The sequence below is a fragment of the Nomascus leucogenys genome, chromosome 12 (genome assembly GCF_006542625.1).
Source record: "Nomascus leucogenys isolate Asia chromosome 12, Asia_NLE_v1, whole genome shotgun sequence".
Classification (NCBI taxonomy): domain Eukaryota; kingdom Metazoa; phylum Chordata; class Mammalia; order Primates; family Hylobatidae; genus Nomascus; species Nomascus leucogenys.
The window spans coordinates 12,334,675-12,352,747 of NC_044392.1; the positions used below are offsets into that span (position 1 = coordinate 12,334,675).

The 18,073-nt window shown below is 48.4% G+C and overlaps 1 protein-coding gene across 2 annotated transcripts; it reads left to right on the top strand.

Moving 5' to 3' along the window:
- The first annotated feature begins 231 nt into the window (after positions 1–231).
- On the top strand, positions 232–16,922 carry MPL (MPL proto-oncogene, thrombopoietin receptor). 2 transcript variants are annotated; one of them, XM_030823663.1, is made up of 12 exons: positions 232–341; positions 513–645; positions 956–1,134; positions 1,686–1,984; positions 2,379–2,541; positions 2,798–2,924; positions 8,935–9,119; positions 9,282–9,424; positions 11,336–11,495; positions 11,747–11,843; positions 14,680–14,767; positions 14,982–16,922. In XM_030823663.1, the coding sequence occupies exons 1-12, from the start codon at positions 263–265 to the stop codon at positions 15,234–15,236; spliced, it is 1,908 nt and encodes a 635-aa protein (XP_030679523.1). In that variant the 5' UTR covers positions 232–262; the 3' UTR covers positions 15,237–16,922. The 2 variants fall into 2 exon arrangements, with proteins under 2 accessions (XP_030679523.1, XP_030679524.1); XM_030823664.1 differs by having other exon boundaries at positions 263–341; positions 534–645; positions 14,982–15,804.
- Positions 16,923–18,073: the final 1,151 nt, after the last annotated feature.

The window sequence follows — 18,073 nt, forward strand, 5'->3', positions numbered from 1 at the left end:
CAAATATACAACCCCCATCTCCCTCCCACCAAAAGGCCTATGTCCTCTCTTTCAAATTCCTCCTTCCCTCCTGCCCACTCCCCCTCCCCTGGCCCCTGGCCCCTGGCCCCAGTGTGGTCTGGATGGGCCCCAGAGGGGCAGGGACAGGGACAGGACGTGGGGCTGTATCTGACAGGAACCTGAGGGGCTGGCCTGGGAGGGGATTGGGGCCCGGCTTCCTGAAAGGAGGATGGGCTAAGGCAGGCACACAGTGGCAGAGAAGATGCCCTCCTGGGCCCTCTTCATGGTCACCTCCTGCCTCCTCCTGGCCCCTCAAAACCTGGCCCAAGTCAGCAGCCAAGGTGAGGTGCACAGAGGGTGGAAATCACCTATGCCCAGGAAGAGGGAGCCCTGGGAGGTGATGCAGGGCCCTGGGAGGGGAGGAAGAGTAAGAGGCTCTCCTGCTGGTCCCCTCCCCTTCCACATAAACATGCCTGGGAGGACCCAGGGCCAACTCACCAGCTGTTCCTTAGATGTCTCCTTGCTGGCATCAGACTCAGAGCCCCTGAAGTGTTTCTCCCGAACATTTGAGGACCTCATTTGCTTCTGGGATGAGGAAGAGGCAGCGCCCAATGGGACATACCAGCTGCTGTATGCCTACCCGGGGTAGGTGCTGGACTGTGCCCCACTCCCCATATATCTGTCCCTGCACTTAGCTGAGTCTCACTTCAGCAGCTTTCCTGCCTGTCCGAGCACCACTCTGAATACAAGCCCTAAGTACCTACTTTTCGAACAGATGTGCTTTGGATGTATGTGGGCCCCAGCTCCAGCCCTACATAACCCCTAATGCCACCTATCCCAGGCAGTGAGAAGAAAAGTGGCAGTACTAGAGACAGAAGTTGGGCATGGGCCCAGGTCTGGGTCCTCAGGGCTCCGCATGGTGGCTGTGTAGGAGGGACCTCTTCTATGCCAACAGGGAGAAGCCCCGTGCTTGCCCCCTGAGTTCCCAGAGTGTGCCCCACTTTGGAACCCGATACGTGTGCCAGTTTCCAGACCAGGAGGAAGTGCGTCTCTTCTTTCCGCTGCACCTCTGGGTGAAGAATGTGTTCCTAAACCAGAATCGGACTCAGCGAGTCCTCTTTGTGGACAGTGTAGGTAAGAGCCATCCTCCTGTCACCCTGCCCCCTCCACTTGCTGCCCCCAGTCCAGCTCCTGGAATCAGACTTGCCTGTGCCCTTCCAGCTCAGCACGGATACCCCTATTACCAGACCCCCAGAGGCACCCTAAGACTCCCTTGTCATTCCTCCCAGCATTGGCATCTAGAGCTAGAAATGCCCCACAAATCATTTCACACCCTGGCCCTCCCATCGTCAACAAATCATTTATTCATCCATTCAAGAGTTACAGAATACCTACTGTGTGCCAGACACTGGGCTAGGTGATGGGGATATGGAGAGAAAAAGGGATCCCTGCTTCCAAGAAGCACTGAGTCTAGCAAGCCATCATACTGCAATGAAGTCACTGTTCTCATGAGGGAAGAGCAGAATCAGGAGCCTCCCTAGCCTGCCCTCCAGGAGAATGACACCCTACAATTTTTGAATCCAGAAGCTGCCCCAATTCAGCCCCCAGCACCCCTCTCTGCAGTCCAGGGGCTGAGCCATAGACTGTGGTACTCAGAGTTCTGATGTGCCCTGTCTTGCCCTCAGGCCTGCCTGCTCCCCCCAGTATCATCAAGGCCATGAGTGGGAGCCAGCCAGGGGAACTTCAGATCAGCTGGGAGGAGCCAGCTCCAGAAATCAGTGATTTCCTGAGGTACGAACTCCGCTATGGCCCCAGAGATCCCAAGAACTCCACTGGTCCCACGGTCATACAGCTGATCGCCACAGAAACCTGCTGCCCTGTTCTGCAGAGGCCACACTCAGCCTCTGCTCTGGACCAGTCTCCATGTGCTCAGCCCGCAGTGCCCTGGCAAGATGGACCAAAGCAGACCTCCCCAAGTAGAGAAGTATGCTGACCTTCTTCTGCCCCACCTCTTCTCTCCTACCTTCAATCTTGCCCCAGGAAAGGACAGACCATACTTTGGGGATTCCAGACCTGGGTTCATCCTTGAAAAGTTAGTATAGGCTCAGATATGAGCCATGCCTACTTAGGGGCTTCCTACTTTGGGTCATTCCCACTGATAAAAGCAAAGGCTTTCAGGCCTCCAAATTAATGGAGATTTCCCAACAAAACCCTGAACACCACCTGAAACCCACCAACTTGGCCCCTGGTCTGTGTGCATATCTATCCAGCAAGGAGCTGAGCTCCTCTCCACAGGAATGCTGTGCAAATATAAGGGTTGGAGGCTCTCTCAGCTGACAGGCAGGCCTAGATTGTGAAGCTGGGATTTTCCTCCCAAGGCTTCAGCTCTGACAGCAGTGGGTGGAAGCTGCCTCATCTCAGGACTCCAGCCTGGCAACTCCTACTGGCTGCAGCTGCGCAGCGAACCTGATGGGATCTCCCTCGGTGGCTCCTGGGGATCCTGGTCCCTCCCTGTGACTGTGGACCTGCCTGGAGATGCAGGTGAGTCAACAAAGGAATAGGGAGATGGGGAGGAGATAAAAGAATATCTCTAGGGAAGCCTGGGCTGGATCTGAAGCTCTGGGAACCATGGTCCTTCCTGATGATCTCGAACTTGCCATTGGACAGGATGAACTATGTTCAGGGAAAGAAGAGAGAATAGGAGTCAATGTTCTAAGTTATATGTGTAGAAATTATCTGAACACCCTATACAGTAGGGGCACACAGACCCTGATGGGACTTACTTCTTTGACTTTAGTGGCAATTGGACTGCAATGCTTTACCTTGGACCTGAAGAATGTTACCTGTCAATGGCAGCAACAGGACCATGCTAGCTCCCAAGGCTTCTTCTACCACAGCAGGGCACGGTGCTGCCCCAGAGACAGGTGAGAGCCGAACTGCTGATTGAGGTTGGTGTCGTGGGAGTGAGCCACAATCCTGCAGAAAAAAGGAAGAGATTGTTCTTGGTCCTCTTCACTCTCCTTCCTTTGTCTCCAAACCATACAGCTTTCAATGCTCTCTTATCTATTCTCTCATCCTCCAATCGATATTTTATCTTCTCAACCCCTCTGTTCCCATTGGGAATGCTTTGGTTTAGTTCAGCCTTAATCATGTCACTGGGACCACTGCAACATCCTACAGTCTAATTCACTTCCAATGTATTCCCCATGCTGCTAACAGAGTGATCTTTGTTAAGTTCAAACTGTGCATGACCTTTGTAAAGCTCTAACTTTGCATGGTCTCCCCTTACTCAAACATGTACTGCAATTTCTCATTATCAAAGCCATAAAAAATTTAGACTGGCCTTCAAAGACTTCCACCAAGCACCTCATTAATTCTTCATCCTCTCCGTATCTAAATCTATAACCAAGTTGTATTGATTTTACCTATTAACTATCTCTAGAATCTGCCCACTTGTCTATCACTGCCATTATCCTACTACAACCCATCATTAATTATCTCTTGGGCTACTGAAAAGACATAGTAACTGATCACCCTGAGTCTTCCAAGTAATTCTTCACATAGGTGCTGAAGGGATCTTTTTGTTTTGTTTTGTTTTGTTTTGAGACAAGAGTCTCGCTCTGTTGCCCAGGCTGAAGTTCAATAGTGCAATCTCGGCTCACTGCAACCTCCACCTCCAGGGATCAAGGGATTCTCCTGCCTCAGCCTCCCAAGTAGCTGGGATTACAGGCATGTGCCACCACACTCCATTAATTTTTTTTGTATTTAGTAGAGAGGGGGCTTCACCATGTTGGTCAGGCTGGTCTCGAACTCCTGACCTCAGGTGATCCACCTGCCTTGGCCTCCCAAAGTGCTGGGATTACAGGTGTGAGCCACCGCACCTAGCTTGAAGGGATCTTTTAAAAGTGCAAAAATGAACGTAACACTCCCTGCTTAAAAATCTTCAATAGCTTCCCACTAGTCTTAGGATAAAGAAAAAAACCTCTACCATGGACTTGAAAAGTTCTGAGACTCAGCCCCTACCTTCTTCTTCAGCTTCATCTTGTGCTATGCTGCCCTTTGATCCCCATGTTCCAGCACAGGGCTTCTGTGGTCCCCTCATATCTGGCATATTCCCTCCTGCTTCTAAGTCTTTACACTGCTGTTTACCCAGCCCTCCTGTCTTTACTTAACTTCTACTTATCCTCCAAATCTCAACTCAAGCGTCACTTTCTTAGGGACCCTCCCCTGGCCTTCTTTATTAAGTCCAATAGCACTATTATACATTCTTGTTGTACCATGTACCGCTTCTTTTTTTTTTTTTTTCGAGACAGAGTCTTGCTCTGTTGCCCAGGCTGGAGGGCAGTGGCACCATCTCGGCTCACTGCAAGCCCCGCCTCCCGGGTTCATGCCATTCTCCTGCCTTAGCCTCCCAAGTAGCTGGGACTACAGGCACCCACCATCACGCCTGGCTAATTTTTTGTATTTTTAGTAGAGATGGGGTTTCACTGTAACTGTTAGCCAGGATAGTCTCGATCTGACCTCGTGATCCACCCACCTCGGCCTCCCAAAGGGCTGGGATTACAAGTGTGAGCCACCGCGCCCAGCCGTACCTCTCCTTCTTAAGCACTTATCACAGTCACACTTTTATATTTATACTTAATATGATTATTTGGTTGATAATAAAAATCTGGCCAGGGCCAGTGGCTCACACCTGTAATCCCAGCACTTTGGGAGGCTAAGGTGAGAAGACCACTTGAGGCCAGGAGTTTGAGACCAGCCTAGACAACATAGTGAGACTTCGTCTCTACAAAATTTCTTTAATTAGCCAGGCATGGTGGCACCTGTATTCCTAGCTACTTGGGAGGCTAAGGTGGGAGGATGGCGTAAGCCTAGGAGTTTGAGGTTACAGTGAGCTATGATTGCACCACTGCACTCCAGCCTGAGCAACGGATCAAGACTTTGCCTCAAAAAAAAAAATCTCTCAGAACTCCAGTTGAGAAAGGCTGATCTTGATCACATATGATCCATGAGGGCAAGATCAGTGGGTTTTTATTCACCAATATATTCTCACCAACCAATAGTAGGTGCCCAGTAAAAAATTGTTGAACACTATTAACTAAATGTATTCTTCCAGTTTTTTTTCTATGTACTTACATACATCTCTATACAACATTTATATTTTATTATTTTTGAGATAGGGTCTTGCTCTGTTGTCCAGGCTGGAGTGCAGTGGCATGATTATGGCTCACTGCAGCCTCGACCTCCCAGGCTCAAACGATCCTCCCACCTGAGCCTCCTGATTAGCTAGGACTACAGGCATTTTCTTTCTTTCTTTCTTTCCTTCCTTCCTTCCTTCCTTCCTTCCTTCCTTCCTTCCTCTCTCTCTCTCTCTCTCTCTCTTTCTTTCTTTCTTTCTTTCTTTCTTTCCAGTAGAGACAAGGTCTCCCTATGTTGCCCAGACTGGTCTCAAACTCCTGAGCTCAAGCAATCCTCCCATCTCAGCCCCCTACCACGCCCAGCCTAATATTTACTTTTTTTTTTTTTTTTTTGAGATGGAGTCTCACTTTGTTGCCCAGGCTGGAGTGCAGTGGTGCCATCTCAGCTCACTGCAACCTCCGCCTCCAGGGTTCAAGCGATTCTCCTGCCTCAGCCCCCCGAGTAGCTGGAATCACAGATGTGCGCCACCATGCCCGGCTAATTTTTTGTATTTTTAGTAGAGACGGGGTTTCATCATGTTAGCCAGCCTGGTCTCGAACGCTTGACCTCAAGTGTTCCTCACTCCCAAATGTGCTCAGCCTCCCAAAGTGCTGGGATTACAGGTATGAGCCACCACACCCAGCCTAATATTTAATTTTTAAATATAAATTGGATTACATTACATATATGGTTTGTTGACTCACCTTTTTGCTTAAAAACATGTCTCAGAGATCATTACAAAAAGATGTAACTCATTCTTTTTAATAAGTGCATAGATATCCATAGGATTGAGATGCCTGAGTGGACTAAAGGGTAGCAAAACTGAAGTCATCATTTCCTCTATCAAAACTTGCTTTTCCTGCTGGGCACAGTGGCTCACACCTGTAATCCCAGCACTTTGGGAGGCCGAGGTGGGTGGATCACCTGAGGTCAGCAGTTGGAAACCAGCTTGGCCAACATAGTGAAACTTCATCATTACTAAAAATACAAAAATTAGCCGGGTGTGGTGGCACGTGCCTGTAGTCCCAGCTTCTTGGGAGGCTGAGGCAGGAGAAATGCTTGAACCCGGGAAGCGGAGGTTGCAGTGAGCCGAAATTGTGCCCCTGCACTCCAGCCTGGGTGACAGAGAGAAGACTCCTTCTCAAAAACAAACAAAAAAAACAAACAAAAAAAAAAAACTTGCTTTTTCTTTATTGTCTCCGATCCTACCATGAATTCAGTTTTCCTGGACTGAAAAATAGAAATCATCCTGGACTTCTCCCATTCCTATACCCTCCAGGCCTAACCAGAAACAGTCTTTTCATTTTTACCTTTTCAATGTCTCTTCAATCATCTCTTTCCCTCTGTCTCACTGCTGCTACCCTATTTTCACATCCTCATCACTTTGCACATGAAAAACTACAAGAGTGTCGTAATGGATTTCTCTGCTTCTAGTCGGCCCTCACAAATCCTTTCTACAGACTGTAGTTAGAATGATCTTCCTAAAGTACAAAGCTAGTTATGGCACTTCCCTGCTTAAAATCCTTAAATGTCTACATAACTACTACACGGTTAGTAGTAATTCAAGTTCAAGCTCCCCAGAAAGGCCATAAAGCCATCCATGACATGGTCTGCAGTCTCACATTTACCACTTACCACCAGGCCCTTTATGCGAAAACCATCTGCACCACTTAGAATTTCCCCCAAAGCACCACACTCTCTTATCTATGCACAACCATGTGCCTGGGATGCCTGTTTGTCCCTTTTGCCTATCCTATTTTTAGTGCAAAACTCAGTCTAAACATTGCCGTATCCAGGAAGCATTCCCTGACCCTCCCGGTCTGTGTTGGATGCTCCCCTTTGATGCTCCCAAGCCAGTCTATGCACATCACAGAAAAATATCATGTTTGTTTTTCTGTCTTTCCCACTGAAATTAGAGCTCTTTGAAGCTTATTCCTCTATGCACTCATAGGGCCTGGCACAGTACCAATTGACACATAGTATCAATTATTTGTTGATTAAATGGGTAAACATACCCATTTTAGTGACAGTGAGCCCCTTAGGGGTGACAATCAAGAGGGAGACATGATTCAATTGTTCAATAAAGAATTATTGAGGGTGACTTTGTGCAAGGTACTGGGGATAAATAGTGCAACAAATAAAATGGAAAAGGGGCCAGGCTCGGTGGCTCACATCTGTAATCCCAGCACTTTGGGAGGCCAAGGTGGGCAGATCACTTGAGGTCAGGAGTTCGAGACCAGCCTGGCCAACATGGCGAAACCCCATCTCTACTAAAAACACAGAAATTAGCCAGGTGTGGTGGCGGGTGCCTGTAATCCCAGCTACTCAGGAGGCTGAGGCAGGAGAATTGCTTGGACCCAAGAGGCAGAGGCTGCAGTGAGCTGAGATCGCACCATTGCACTCCAGCCTGGGCAACAAAGCAAGACTGTCTCAAAACATTTTTAAAAATAAATAAAATGGAAAGGGTTCCAGCATTGTTGGGGCTTACATTAGTAGAGGGGAGGGGAAAAGGAGGCGGAGACAAGTAAGTAAAGAAATAAAGGAACAAAGTTATAATAGAGACTAAAGGGGGGCGTGTGGTGGGTGGGGGGGTGGGTGTTGCTAATTTAGACTGAGTGGCCAGGAAAAGCCTCACCAGGGAGGTGACAGATAAGCCGAGATCTAAATGGCAAGAAGGAATGAGTCACATGAAGACCTACAGTCAGAGCAATCCAGGGCAAAGGCAAAGTGCAAAGATAGCGCATTTGGCATATCTGTGGCACAGAAAGAAGGCCTGTGCGGATGAAGGGTGATAAACTGGCATGAGAATCGTAAGAGATGAGAATGGCGAGGCAAGGAGAAACCAAATCACAGAGTCCCGTAGGCCTGGCAAGGAGTTTGGGTTTTATTCCAAGTGGGATGAAGAGCCGCTGAAGGATTTTAAGCAGTAAACAATGACAATTTGACTTACATTTTTAAAAGATATGTTTCTCTGTGAATAAATAAATAAGAGTAGAAGCAGGATCACCAGTTAGAAATGTGCCTTAATCCAAGCAAGGAATAATAGTGGCTTCATCTAACATAGCAGTGGTAAAGATCAAAATCAATAGTTTGTGACATTATATTCTGGACATTATCACATCAACATTTTTGGAAACAAATTCTGGTAGCTGTGTGGAGAACAACTTGAAGGTAGTGGCAAAAACAGAAGCAGAAAAGCCAGTTAGGAGACTATTGTAATAATCTAATAGCAAAATAACACATAGGGCAGAGTAGGAGGAATGACGTATGGGAACACGTTAAAAATAGAGGATATTTTTCTCCAGAAAGATGAGGGTTCTTTAATCTTTGAAACAATCCTGTGAGGTTGGTATCATTAACCCATTTTACAAATAGAAGGAAACTGGAGCAGAGATAAACCAAGTAATTTGCCCAAAGTTATACAAAGGTAAGCCAAGACCTGAACTCGTGGTGAAAACCCATGCTGTTTTCACATATCATGCTAGGTCTTTCCTCAAAGGGAAGAGGCCAGACACCAAAGCTGACTTCAGAAAACATCATGGCAAAATAGCAAAAACAAACAAACGAACAAATGAACAAAGGAAAAAACAAAAAGAAAACATCATGGCATAAAGACAGAGGGAAAGCTCTGGAGGCCCCTCGAAGGAAGGAGTTAGATGATAATCCCTGCAGGCCATCGTTCTTGTGGGATGGGAAGCCTTGGGATTAGTCTCTGGGGCAGGCCTGATTCAATGACTCTGTGGGGCTGGGTCTTAGGTACCCCATCTGGGAGAACTGCGAAGAGGAAGAGAAAACAAATCCAGGATTACAGACCCCACAGTTCTCTCGCTGCCACTTCAAGTCACGAAATGACAGCATTATTCACATCCTTGTGGAGGTGACCACAGCCCCGGGTGCTGTTCACAGCTACCTGGGCTCCCCTTTCTGGATCCACCAGGCTGGTAAGAACTTTCTTCCCCATTCTTCCCACATAGTTCCCACCCTCACTGAATCTGACCCTGTGCCCAGGATCCCCAACTCTGACTCTTCTGACCGATGGCTCTGGTGGCACGATGCCTCGTGCACAGAAGGACTTAAGCTGCTCCCTGCTGACATCCCTGTAGTGCGCCTCCCCACCCCAAACTTGCACTGGAGGGAGATCTCCAGCGGGCATCTGGAATTGGAGTGGCAGCACCCGTCGTCCTGGGCAGCCCAAGAGACCTGCTATCAACTCCGATACACAGGAGAAGGCCATCAGGACTGGAAGGTATGGTCAAGCAACAAATGCCCACAGACCTCACTATGCAGGGGATCCCTGGGGTTGGCCATGCCTGTTAGCAGGAGTGAAAGTGTATATGTATCCAGTCTCTGCTAGTATATCTATGTTTATCAGATTTAACTGGTATCTTAGTCTCTCTTGGGCATCTGATACTTCTGGCTACTCCTACTTAACATTTCTCTTCCCTTTGTCTTTGGGATATCAGTCTTCCCCGATTTTCCTCCTACCTCTCTGACTGAACTTTCTCACTCTCCTCTCCTGGCTCCTCCTTTCCAGCCTTCCACAAAATGCTGTGCTTCCTAGAGTCTCATCCTAGGCTCTTTTCTCCTCTGATAAAATAAATATGTTCTTCCCAGGTGAGTGCTTTAACTCCACAGTTTCAATGTCCATACATTAACAGTCGTAATTTTACCATTTTAACTCCCATATGGAAAGGAATTTACAAACCACAGGCAAATTACCAAAATGTTTGAAGTCTGTTTCCTCATTGGTGAAATGAGGATGAAGCTATCTACCTTATGGAGTTATAGTAAAGATTAAATACTATATCTAAATACCTACCATACTGCCTGGCATAAGGAAGGTGCTCAATATACATTACTTAAATATTAGTTTGTCTACTTTTATTCTCATTTGCCACACATATATACAACTATGTACAACATCTTATGGTTCTACCAAAACTTCCTCCCCCTGGACATTTCAGACTCAGTCTATCCAGAATGGAACTCCTCTTCCTCCTGAAGCTTTACGTTTTTATTGTGATAAAACTTACATACAACAGAGTGTACAAATTTTAAATATATAGTCTGTACTTTTGTATACATCCATGTAACCATAACCAGGATCAAGATATAAATTATTTCCAGCACCTCAGAAGCTCCCAATGCTCGGACACATCCCCCGCCACCAAAGGTAATCACCATCCTGACATTACCATTGATTCATTTGGACTGTTGTTGAACTCTATAAAATGGAACCCTAAAGTATATCTTCCTCAAACTTACTTCTGTTCTGTTTCCTGTCTCTGACAATGGCACCGCTACTTACCCAGTACCCAAGCCCGGAAGCACACTTGACTCTTCTTGCTCTTCCCTTATCCCTTCCCCTTATTCATCAACAACTAAGTTCATGGCAATAACGTACTAAGAGTCCTCAAATTCCTACCAGGATTGCCTTAGACTCATCTGTGACCATCCAGCCGTGTCATCCATGCTTTTAGCACACTAAACTACTCTGTGGCACAAAACCAAGCATTAAATGCTTCTCTGGACTTCCACGGTGCCTTGCACTAATTAATTGTGATTATTTACCTGTTTGGATGTCTCTCTCATTAGATATGTAAGAGACAGTGTTTTATTGCTTTCTCCCCAGTGCCTAACCCAATGTTTGGAGTATCACACAGTTCATATACGTTTGCTGTCTTCCTGTTTGTACACATGATGCTTGTACCCCAGCGCCTAACGCAAATCTGGCATCCTCTGCAGCATGAGTATTATTTGTGGCATGGTCTGTGTGGCTCTGAATATATCTGTTTCTGGGGGTGTCCATCGCCCGACCTGGAGTTGTGAGAACACCCGGCAGGGTGTGTGTGTACCGGGATCCCTGCCGAGGGTGTACCTGGGTGTGGGTGTTAGGATACGTAGCTCTCTGAGGTGAGGTCTGTGTCTCAGGAGGTGGGCCTGGCGTGTTTCTCTCGGGCAGAGCGTGACCCCGTTAGGGAGAGGCTCTCGGTTAGGGTGCTCTATCCTGTTTCTGCCGGGAAGCGTGTTTTCTGCCGGTGGGGCTCTTTGTGGGGATCTCCGACCGCCTGGGGATTCGGAGCTGTAGGATTTGGGTCAAACAGACGCCGGGCTATCGAAGCCCCGACGCCGGGCCACCGCACGCTTCTTTGCGCAGGTGCTGGAGCCGCCTCTCGGGGCCCGAGGAGGGACCCTGGAGCTGCGCCCGCGATCTCGCTACCGTTTACAGCTGCGCGCCAGGCTCAACGGCCCCACCTACCAAGGTCCCTGGAGCTCGTGGTCCGACCCAGCTAGAGTGGAGACTGCCACCGAGACCGGTGAGACATGCCCCGGCCGCGCCAAAGCCGCACAGCGCCTGCGCCAGGGCGGGGAGCCGGTGCGAGTGGGGCGGGGCTCGGAGGGGGGCGGGGCGCGGAGAGGGGCGGGGACCTGGCCTTGAGGGCCGACAGCTGCGCGGGTGCCCGCAGTGCCCAGGGGCGGCGAGGGGCGGGGCCAGAGCAGGGGCTGGCGGGCTGAGGGCGGGGCTCCGGCCCGGGTGGGCCGAGGTCTGACCCTTTTTGTCTCCTAGCCTGGATCTCCTTGGTGACCGCTCTGCATCTAGTGCTGGGCCTCAGCGCCGTCCTGGGCCTGCTGCTGCTGAGGTGGCAGTTTCCTGCACACTACAGGTACCGCCCCCGCCAGGCAGGAGACTGGCGGTGGACCGGGTGGAGCCGAAGGCCTCTAAACAGGCATTCTTGGTTCGCTCTGTGACCCCAGATCTCCGGCCACCGCCCGTGCGCACCTACGGCTTCGCCACTTCCTGCACGTCACCTCTGGGACTCGCCGCTGCTCCTTACACTCTAACACGCCCACTATACCGCACACCTCGAACAGCCCCGCCTCCTGCTGCTCACCTCGGCGACTAGGCCACCGTCCACCCTTCAGCCAAACTGCCCAGTCCACTCCCATCCAATCGGCCATCAGGTCCCACCTCCTAAACCTAGTCCAAACAATGGCCGCCTTTCTCTAGCCCTACAGACACGACCGGACTCACTGAAACAGAACCTCTTCCCCCTCCGGTCTAGCCTCACACAGCCACCAGAATAATCTTTCTAAAATGCGCACATGAACCTATCAATTCCCTCCTTAAATCCTTTTAATAGCTCCCAGGTTATAGTCCAGGCTCCCTATGATGACAAGCGAGGCTCTGCAAAATCGGCCCCTGCCAGCAAGCACTTCAGCCTCTTCTCCCCTGTGCATCAGCCTTTCCAAACTGGTTTTCTCCACAAGTCAGGTTTTATTTCTCAGTGCCTTTGCACATAACGTCCGCTTTGCCTGAAATAGCCTCCCTGTCTGACTAAACCCATTCATCTGTAAATAACTTTCTTCACCAACTCTTAAGAAACCTTTCCTGACCCTCCCCCTTTTGGCCGCTGCTTTGTGCTCCAATACAGTACCAGTAGTGTTTTACTGTGTTTATTTCTTTATATATCTTCCCTATTATACCTTACTTGGTCATCTTTAAATCCTTAGCACAGTGCCTGCCAAAAAGCAGGCCCTTAAATAAATGTTATTAATGAGTGACTCATTTATGTGGGAAGACGAAGGCTGAGGAGAAATGCCATTGGTGGCTATAAACATGAAGGGTAGAACGCATCCCACCTCCGTCCTTCATCTGCTGCTTCTTTAAGACTTAGCTCAGAAGTCAGCTCCTCCAGATGGTGTCTTCTGATGGTCCTGGGCTGGTTCAGGTGCCACTCTCGTGGGCTACCATCTCCCTCTGAACATACCTCTCTTTGAACTTTTAATCTGCCCATACGTATGAGCAGACTGAAAGGTAGCCTCCATGCAGGTAGCTAGATCCAACAAAAAAGTTGGAGAAGTAGGAGGAGGTGGTCTGCTGAGCCAGGCATACTCAGTTCCTTTTCCCCAATTTACCAGGTAAGTCACACCGCCTCCCCTGGAGAGACATGAGTGAGGTCACTGAAGCGGCCTGAAATGTTCTACTGATTTCCCTCCACATGGAAATATGAGGCTAAAGAATTGAGGTTCTGGCCAGGTGCAGTGGCTCACGCCTGTAATCCCAGCACTTTGGGAGGCCGAGGCAGGCAGATCACAAGGTCAGGAGATCAAGACCATCCTGGCTAACACAGTGAAACCCCGTCTCTACTAAAAATACAAAAAAAAATTAGCCAGGCGTGGTGGTGGGCACCTGTAGTCCCAGCTACTCGGGAGGCTGAGGCAGGAGAATGGCGTGAACCTGAGAGGCGGGGCTTGCAGTGAGCTGAGACCACGCCACTGCACTCCAGCCTGGGCCACAGAGCGAGACTCTGTCTCAAAAAAAACAAAAAAAAACAAAAAAAAAATTAAGGCTCCTTCAACACACCTTAATCCATATTCTTCCCAGATAGACTACCCTCCCCAGTAACTTGCTAATAAGCTCCACTCGTTTTCTTCATTCATTCATTCAGCTAATTTACTGAGCATGTACTATGGGGTCAGACACTATTCTACACCCTAGAAATATAGGAGTGAATAAATAGACAAACTCTCTTTTCTCGGGGACCATATGCTCTAGTGGGGTGAGACAGACAAAAAGAAATATATATAACAATATAATAAATGTACAACAAGTCAAGTACTATAAAGAAAAATGAAGTACAGCAGAAGATAGCCTGTCATGGGGAAAGGAAGTGGCACTACAGTGGTCCCCTCTTATCCACAGTTTCACTTTCTGTGGTTTCAGTTACACGCAGTCAATTAAGGTCCAAAAAAAATTAAATGGAAAATTCCAGAAATAAACAATTCATGTATTTTAAATTGTAAGTAGCATGATGAAATCTCTTGCCATGCCACTCTGTCCCACCCAGGATGTAAATCATCCCTTTGTCCAGCATCTCCACGCTGTATATGCTCCCTGCCTCATAGTCACTTAGCAGCCGTCTTGCTTATCAGATTGACTTGTTGAGGTATTGCAGTGCTATGTTCAAGTAACCCTTATTTTAGTTAATAATGGCCCCAAAGTACAAGAGTAGTGATGTTGGCATATTGTTCTAATTGTTCTATTTTATTATTAGTCATTGTTAATCTCTTACTGTGCCTAATTTATAAACTTTATTGTAGGCATGTACGTATAGAAGAAACATCTGCTGGAAGTCTTGAAACATATCCCCTGCAGATAAAGGGGGACTACTGTGTTTCAGGCAGTGTAGTCAGGGATGACATTTGAACAGAGGCCTACAATGAGGTGAGGGAATGAATCCAGTGTTCCAGACAGAACAAACATTGGAGTGTTTGAGGAAACTGCAGCACCCTTTGTTGAATCTGCCCACCACGGACTTCCCTCCCCTACCTGAGGTTTTCTTCTTACTCTACTCCCCTGCCTGACTTTATTGCCTTGACCATGCTCTTATATCTCCAAGCCTTACTCCCTGGCCTCACTGCTCCCCTACCCCAACTGCTGTCCTCCTCCCTGCCAATTCACTGCCATGGCTCAGTCTGCTTCTCTTCCTTCTCCCCCAGGAGACTGAGGCATGCCCTGTGGCCCTCACTTCCAGACCTGCACCGGGTCCTAGGCCAGTACCTTAGGGACACTGCAGCCCTGAGTCCGGTGAGTGTGCTTCCCTCCCCTGTGCCCACCACCAACCCTGCCTGGTACTGGATCCTCGCCCCAACAACACAACTTGTTCAAGGTCCTTGCCCTACCAGTGTGCCATCCCCAGGCACTACCCCAGCACTACCCCAGCCCTTCTCCTTCCTGTACAGTCCGGCCCCTCCTCCCACAGGATCTGCTTTAATCCAGCGCCTCTCCTCATCTCTCCCAGCCCAAGGCCACAGTCTCAGATACCTGTGAAGAAGTGGAACCCAGCCTCCTTGAAATCCTACCCAAGTCCTCAGAGAGGACTCCTTTGCCCCTGTGTTCCTCCCAGGCCCAGATGGACTACCGAAGATTGCAGCCTTCTTGCCTGGGGACCATGCCCCTGTCTGTGTGCCCACCCATGGCTGAGTCAGGGTCCTGCTGTACCACCCACATTGCCAACCATTCCTACCTACCACTAAGCTATTGGCAGCAGCCTTGAGGACAGGCTCCTCACTCCCAGTTCCCTGGACAGAGCTAAACTCTCGAGACTTCTCTGTGAACTTCCCTACCCCTACCCCCACAACACAAGCACCCCAGACCTCACCTCCATCCCCCTCTGTCTGCCCTCACAATTAGGCTTCATAGCACTGATCTTACTTTACTGCTGCTGACATGAAACCAGGACCCTTTCTCCACAGGCAGGCTCGTTTCACTTTACTCCTTTACTTTCTCTCTCCTCTTTAACGTCAAATGCCTTGAAAACAAGCCTCCACTTCCCCACACTTCCCATTTACTCTTGAGACTACTTCAATTAGTTCCCCTGCTACACTTTGCTAGTGAAACTGCCCAGGCAAAGTGCACCTCAAATCTTCTAATTCCAAGGTCCAATAGGATCTCGTTAATCATCAGTTCCTTTGATCTCTCTGTGAGATTTGTCAAGACTGACTACTCACTTCTCCTTTAAATTCCTTCCTACCTTGGTCCTGCCTCTTTGAGTATATTAGTAGGTTTTTTTTATTTGTTTGAGACAGGGTCTCACTCTGTCACCCAGGCTGCAGTGCAATGGCACGATCTCAGCTCACTGCAACCTCCACCTCCCAGGTTCAAGCGATTCTTGTGCCTCGGCCTCCCTAGTAGCTGGGATTACAGGCGCACACCACCATACACAGCTAATTTTTTTTTTTTTTTTTTGAGACGGAGTCTTGCTCTGTCGCCAGACTGGAGTGCAGTGGCACGATCTCGGCTCACTGCAACCTCCGCCTCCCGGGTTCAAGCAATTCTGCCTCAGCCTCCCAAGTAGCTGGGAGTACAGGCGTCTGCCACCATGCCTGACTAATTTTTTTGTATTTTTAGTAGAGACGGGTTTTCACCATGTTGGCCAGGATGGTCTCGATATCCTGACCTCGTGATCCGCCTGCCTCGGCCTCCCAAAGTGCTGGGATTACAGGTGTGACCCACTGCACACGGCCCCAGCTAATTTTCATATTTTTAGTAAAGACAGGGGTTTGCCATGTTGCCCAGGCTGGTCTTGAACTCCTAACCTCGGGTGATCCACCCACCTTGGCCTCCCAAAGTGATGGGATTACAGGCATGAGCCACTGTGCCCGGCTGAGTGTACTAGTAGTTAAGAGAATAAACTAGATCTAGAATCAGAGCTGGATTCAATTCCTGTCCTTCACATTTGCTAGCTGTGCAACCTTGGGCACATAACTTAATGTCTTTGAGCCTTAGTTTTTTCATCTGTAAAACAGGGATAATAACAGCACCCCATAGAGTTGTGACGAGGATTGAGATAATCTAAGTAAAGCACAGTCCCTAGGACATAGTAAATGATTAATACATCTGAACTACTGTTGTAATTATTCCTTCTTACTCTCCTCTTCTAGCATTTCTTCCAATTATTACAGTCCTTCAAGATTCCATTTCTTAACAGTCTCCAATCCCGTCTATTCTCTGCCTTTACCATACGTTGACCATTCCAAAGTTCTTATCTCTAGCTCAGACATCTACTACAGCACTGTGATGCTTTATGCAACTAACTGTTTACATGTCTGTCCCCTGCTACTAGATTGTGAGCTCCTTGAGGGAAAGGACCATGATTTATTTGTCCTTTTCCCCCAGCACCTAGAGTAGTGCTTGGTGCATGATAGTAGGCCTTCAATAAATTTTTTCTAAGTGAATGAAATCTTTCTGGACAAGGTTACCTTAATCCCATGCCAGCTGTCCTCATCCTCTAAACCGTTCATAGGCAGCAGTAAATGTGCTCAGACAGTTCTGGTTATGGACTCTCCTAACACATTCTAATTCTCATGCAAATGGTTTTGTTGTCATTGTTTTTTTTGGCTCCAAACATACCCACTGTATCAGTCAGGGTCTTGGCAGAAATAGATGACACACTCAAATTGGGTAATATGATGACAGTGTAATAAATGGCACACAGTATTTACAAAGATGAGGGCAAGATTTGGGAAAACCATCAAGGAACAGTGCGAGTGCCTCTGAGGCTAACAACAACAAGGTGCTGGCACTAGCCCTAGGCATCAAGGGGTAAGGGAGGGAGTGCTTCCCAGATCACCAGAGAGTAGCTGTAAGACAGGGCAGCCAGGAAGGAGTCATGGCCTTTCTTTGGTGGAGGGGTGCAGCCAACCTATGGGCAGGTGGCAATGAGACAGCCAGGGGGACAGACAGCTCAATTTCATGCTCTTCCCATTCCAGTCTTGGGTCCCTAGGAGTAAAGTCAGAGCCTTTCACGTGGTTGGGGAGGAATTACGGAGACTGGGTATACTGGATGTCATCCATTTGTCCCACCCAGACGTATTCTCCATCCTTCTCCATCTTGTCCTATGCTTAGGAAGGCTGATTCATATGGCCGGCATCCAAGCATTCTCCTGGGCTTTGGTTTCTGCTTGGGTTCCAACAATAGGAGGATATTATGGATTGAATTCTATTCCTCTCCTCTCCCTCAAATTCACATGTTAAAGTCTTTTTTTTTTTTTTTTTTTTGGCCGGGTGTGGTGGCACACACCTGAAATCCCAGCTACTTGGGAGGCTGAGGCACAAGAATGACTTGAAACTGGGAGGCAGAGGTTGCAGTGAGCCAAGACCACACCACAAAAAAAGACTTTTGTCTTTTTTTTTTGAGACAGGGTCTTCACTCTGTCACCCAGGCTGGAATGCAATGGTGTGGTCACGGCTCACTGCAGCCTCAAACTCCTGGTCTCAAGCCATCCTCCCACCTCAGCCTCCCAAGTAGCTGGGGCTACTGGAATTACAGGTGTGCACCGCTAGCTTGGCTAATGTTTTCTGTATTTTCTTTTTGAAATGGAGTCTCGCTCT